The sequence below is a fragment of the Limulus polyphemus genome, unplaced genomic scaffold (assembly GCF_000517525.1).
Source record: "Limulus polyphemus unplaced genomic scaffold, Limulus_polyphemus-2.1.2 Scaffold113, whole genome shotgun sequence".
NCBI classification, from domain to species: Eukaryota; Metazoa; Arthropoda; class Merostomata; order Xiphosura; family Limulidae; genus Limulus; species Limulus polyphemus.
The window spans coordinates 1,096,443-1,102,442 of record NW_013665723.1 but is presented as its reverse complement, the minus strand read 5'-3'; the positions used below and the strand labels follow the sequence as shown (position 1 = coordinate 1,102,442).

Below are 6,000 nucleotides of genomic sequence, written 5' to 3'. Positions count from 1 at the left end.
AGAACCCAAACATAAACAAATGAAAAATCAAGGAACCCATCTTAATTGAATAAAACAATCCCTACTCTAAACCAACACCCCGGGGTGCCTAGATACCTCTTCTAAGTTTCACAACAGTTCCGGTCATGTGAATACTTTGTTCAATACTGTATATATATATATATATATATATATCTGTGTCAGTGTAAATTACTTGTACCTGATGGTGACAAAACCTTGTGGAAACGTTGTACATTTGCTGTTATGTTAAACTTGTATTAAAGTTTTTCTTCATTACCCATTCAAGCCGTCTCCAGCCATTATTAGTCTCAAAGTGGGTTCCTCGTCATCGAATTTCTATACACTATGTTCACATGCATGAAACAGTAGATCTGTTTTTCAACTTTTAGGCTCTGTCTTTCTGAATGATGGCTAGCGAGAAACCTTCTACACCTGAGAATGTACATCAACCCTTACTTTCATCTAGCAAACACCACAGAGCTCTCAAGCAGCGGAATACTTTAATTTGTATTATTGTATGGGCAGTTGTTTTGGCTACAGTTTGTGTTGTTATTAGTGTATTTGCAACTAGGCCATTTTATTCAGCAGGTGAGTATTACTTTTGTATCAATTTTGATTAAACTTCTACAGTAATTTCACACATGTAAATAAAGATTTAGTAATACATACTTCACATTTTTTAATACGTAATTACTATTTTTTTCTGTAGTCAAAGATATGCAAGTCAACCATTTTTTTAATAACTTTACATTAAATATTATGTGTTTAGTTTGTTTGAAATTTTTAGCATAGATTTTGTTGATTTGACTCACCATACTCTAATGATATTCTCAAACAATTACTGAGTGTCTGTGCATATCTTTTGTATAATACATGTATGCATCACTAGACAGAAGAATGAAACAAATAAGAGTAATTATACATGTGCACAGCATTTAAACATTCTTAACTGAGAAGATTAGGTATTGCAGGTTATATATATATATTTAGTGTTTAAAACTCAAAAATTAGATCTGTCAAACTGTAGTAGAAGTATTTATTATGGAATTATGTTGAGGTGTAAGAGTTATCATTTCAAGATAGCTGTATAACGTACCCACCTATAAATATATTAAGTACTGCAGTTTTGGTACATGTACATGAATTTATCAGATGTGTAGTACATTATACTCATTGTTTTCATGTTTCAATCCAACTTTTTGCTGCACATGTTTTTTCAGCTAATTATAGTTATCAGATCTATTTTTTAGCAGTAATAGGTTTTGTGTAGTTTAGTTAAGCCTATATTAATGCAAATTATGTAAATGTATTTCTCACAGTGCATCTAAATTCATTGCTCCCATTTAAATGTAGAAATGCTGTGATATTTCACAAACAAAGATCTAGTAGTTGACAGAAACAATATCTTTTAAAATCAAAGTAGTAATTTACATAAAAAAAGTAGTTTTGTGTACTATGTTTTACATTCTTCATAAATGTTGATTTACAAGTAAATAATTTACTCCTTTATTATAGTTTAACAAACATGAACAAAAAGAGTAAATCACTTTACAGTGCAGTGGATAACAAAACAACTTAAGTGACTTAACCATAAGAACTTAATCGTAATAATGAAATTGGCTTATATTCTGGTGAAAGATTAAACCTTCCTGAACTCCAAAGATGTCTGTAAAAGCTAAATCTCTCAGATCTTTAAAAGATAAAGTCATTAAATGAAAATACGAAAATGATAAACTTAAGCCAAACATTGGGAAACAGAAGGATACAACTCTGTTTTCCCAACGAGTTATAGAACTTCTGATTTATAACAGAGAATTATTCTCCAGTATTATATACACGATGATCATGACTTTTTCTTTCTGTACCTGGTGTTCTTCAACAATTTCATTTTGTTATTCAAAGAAATTCCTAACCATTTTGTTAGTTCATCAGGCATTTTTATACTGTATCATATTTGCTTCTCTTTTCTACATCTGCCTGGTCCAACCCTCTTCAGCAACATCTTTGAATAGTTTTTTAATTGATTGCAATATTCCAGACCCTGAGCATTCTATGGGAAGTATGGGAATTGACCTGAATCATAAAGATATTAATCCCTAGTTTGTAAATAGAAAGACAGAGAAATTATAAAGCATAAAGGCCTGACAATGTTTTTTCACAAGGTTTTAAAGGAGATAAAATTTCAGATATGGGAGCCTCTCTTTCATTTTTAGTAATTCAGTATTGTGTGGACAGGTGGAGAGTTGCTTTTGTGTATGTGACTCCAGTTTTATAGAGGGAGGGTGATAAGAGTTGCTTTGAAAATAATAAGCTACTTAACCTTACTTCTATATTGGGAAAAATTCTATTGTGATAAAAGAAGCTTTAGAAAATTGTTTAGTGAAATATGATATTATAAATTATAGCCAAAGGGATATCTTGCCTTACTAATCTGTTTTTTTTTTTTCAAGGATGTTACTTGTCATATAGATGAGGGAAAGGGTTTGGACTTAAGGTAATTAGATTAAAAAAAAACATTTGTTAAAATGTTTGGATTAACTAAGAAAATTATGAAGACTAATTAATGCAAGTTGATGGGATGGGAGAGAGCAAATGGATGTTATTAATATAGTCTATCTAGTCAAACTAAACCTTTGTTGCCAGTAAAATACCTTAGAGGTCAGTGCTCATGCCTTTACTTTTATTTATATTAATGATGTTGGTAGGGGCACAATTAGTAAATTAGTAAAATTTGCTGATTACATTAAACTTTTGGATATTTATAGCTGTACTGAGGATGTTGATGTATTATAGAATGATTTGAAATTCAAATTGAATCAATTGGTAAATTGGACAAGTATTTAGCACTTGACCTTTTATTATAGCAAGTGCAAGGCATTTAGTTTATCATAACGTGGATCACTGTTTAATATAGATGGAAACCATCTGAATAGAGTAACTGACAAATGGGTCTTTGCATAGTGGTGAACAAGTCATTTGAACCATCAAAGCAACACACTGTTGCTAGTATTAAAACTAATAGAATGTTAATGTGTATTTATAGACATTAATTACAATGTTTATACATTTCACTAGTTGGACCTCACTTGAAATACTGTACACAGTTTTGGTCTCCTTATCTAAAAAAGAATATTGACTTATTGGAAAGGGTTCAGAGGTAGTGTTAATAGGATGATTTCCTGGATAGAAGGTTTATTGTACAGGAATAGGTTAAGGTCTCAAATTTTCTATTTTGAGAAAAGGAGGAGAAGTGATTTTACCAAAGTTTACAAGATTATTTGTGAGATTGATAGGGGAAAGACCATTGCTTTCTTTTTGATATATTCTGATGTTACAACAGCGAAAGTCATGTGACTGAGTTTCTCGAATTTTCAGGGAAGCTCGAGTTTGTTCGTTATGCCCTCTTTTTTAGTATATAAGCCTGACAGAGAAAGCCTGCAGGATTGTATTGAATGGTAATCCGGGTAATTTACAATTCTGTTTCGAGCTAGTGTGTGTTTTCGAGATTGTGAATCGCTGTGATTTATAGCATGTATTATAAAAGTTGTTAACTTTAAAGTGACGAAAAATGTACTGACTGTGGAATTACTGTGTACTAAAAGTTTGTATCGAGGAAGAATAAACTGGTTAATCAAGAAAAGACTTGTATTGCTGAAGTTCCTCGGAAAGAATTTTATCGGAAATTATCGAACAAACAGATGCACAACACTGAAGATACTAGAACAAGAGGGCAAATTTAAAATTTGGAAATAATAGTTTAGGCTTGATTTGAGTTTGTGTAGGTAAATTTTATTGAAATTTTTAAGCAGGTGCTCTGCATATAGTTATAAAATTCTCGTGAGGTAGGCTTATACTTTCAATAATCCTCTACCTCGCCCAAATGTTATATATTATAATCGTTTTATAAGACTTTTTCTTACTTAGTCCTGTTTTTGTTATGCTCCCATGAAGTATGGTTATCTTTATTTCAAGGGGTGATATAAAGACTTGTGCAAGTTAGTGCACATTGAATGGAATGATTTTATTTACCTTGTATATTTGTACAAATGATTTTTAATTCGTATAATCTGAGGATTATGGGATATCTCACTAGAATCTTGGTAGCACTTAACAGTGGTTGTCATCATTTTTCTTGGTTGTCTTTTTCTTGTACAAATATCATTATTTTGGATCTAATCTTGGCCTTGTACAGATGTCTACTTTGATCGTACTCTGTGTCCCAACAGCAAGATTAAGCCATCATAACATGGAGAAGAGCTAGTTAAGAAAAAATTTGCGTATGAAAAAATTTCCAACATTAAATACCAAGAAGTTAATCACTTCAAAGCTATATGTAAAACATAGTACATATACATATCTCACCAAAAGCCTATCAAGGATCCAAAAATTAAAGTTGAAGGATTATTTAGGTTTCATATTGCTTTTAAAGTTCAGGTGCAAATGAAGCAAGTGGTACTAAGAATGGTTTAGAAATTTGCACCACTGTTGATATATATATTTGAAGAAGTGTATTTATGTAATACAAGGATGAGTTTTCCCACCAAATAGTAATATTCAAATTTGTTGACAGCTTACAGTGGGTAGTTGGAATTTTTTTTTAACATTTGCTTGTACTTGAAAATGACTGCACTTATGTTCAAAATGTACGTATTATAATATTTAAAATACATTTCCAACTATTCGTTGTAAACTGTCAATGTATTTGAATAAATGTATGTTACGTCTCCGTTTGTTAATTAACTTTCCGTAACTTCGTTCCGAGGAAACTTTAGCGACACAAGTTCTTTACTTAATAAAACTGGTTTATTCTTTCCGAATACAACTTTACGATACACTTATTTTCAACAATCGCGCTAAAACAAACGTTATATCAACGAACGTCAATAATACTTCTGACTGCAGTTCAATTACTCACTATCTTCACACACACATTACATTACTGCGTCATGTATACTCTTATATATACCAGACTACCATATCTAGTAAATACTAGAGCATTCATGAAGGAACAAGATAGTTCTAGAAACTAGAGGGCGCCACACCAGTCACGTGACCTCGATGACGCAACATGTATGTATGTTGAAATTGCTCCCAGTTTTATAATACACATTACATGTAGGTTTGAATATTCTCCATGAAAAGAAATTCATACAGTATTACATGAATCCACAATTTAAAAACAATTTGAATTACTGTGATTACATTATATGTGAAGAATTGCAAAAAAATAAAGTTTTATATATTTTATTCTTTTTACGACATCATATTTTCAGTTCAGAAAATTTAAAGTTTTACAATGTTGCATTGTTTCCTGCCAAAAATTGCTTATGTAATATACAAGAAGCTCGTACATCAATCTTATTTTGTAAAAATGAACCTCCAGAATGACTTGTTAGATTGGCATAAAATTTTGAAATTATAACTTAAGACAAAATGACATTTTTTTGGCACTTGTTTTAGGACGTGTTATACAGTGGATTAAAATGCTTATAATTTGAAGATAAGATGTGAAGTTGGTGTTTAAAGTGTTCAGCATCACCTTCAGTTGCACTTGTACATTCCAGAGTTGTATAGTTGTTAAATGAGCCATTTTGTTTTTTGTGTGACTGTATCTTTTTATTGGTCATTAAAACATTATTTTTCTTGTAGTTGTAGATTTGAGTCTTCTGCCATTTTTTGTTTTAAGAATACAGTCTAGGGGTCTTTTGTCCATCATTGTGACAATTTTGCCATGGTCTTGTGTGTACACATAAGCAGGGAAAGAAGCATTTATTCCTGAGTAATGTATGTTATTACCCTTGCTATACAAGCTCAAAACCATCATCAGGATTTTTTAGTTCCTAAATGATAAATCACCTCTGTATGCAGTTTAGCTATTTTCCTTGCACATGTGCCTGAGAGACTCGCATCTTACTAGCCTTGAGGCAACTCTCATCTAATTTCATGTTATTTAATATGAATTACCCTGGTGCATGATAACATCATCATGCAATAAAAAAA

General features: G+C 31.3%; 1 protein-coding gene across 3 annotated transcripts in view; it reads left to right on the top strand.

The window, feature by feature from the left end:
- The window catches only part of LOC106471547 (iduronate 2-sulfatase-like), a 39,558-nt gene that overhangs the window by 3,208 nt on the left and 30,350 nt on the right, over positions 1-6,000 (top strand). For 2 of the 3 annotated variants that reach the window (XM_013932153.2, XM_022401009.1), the window contains exon 2: positions 390-588. In XM_013932153.2, the coding sequence (XP_013787607.1) occupies positions 405-588 (184 nt within the window). In that variant the 5' untranslated portion in view covers positions 390-404. Of the gene's footprint in view, positions 1-389; positions 589-2,450; positions 2,495-6,000 lie in introns of those variants that run through there. The other variant, XM_022401012.1, reaches the window with a different exon arrangement.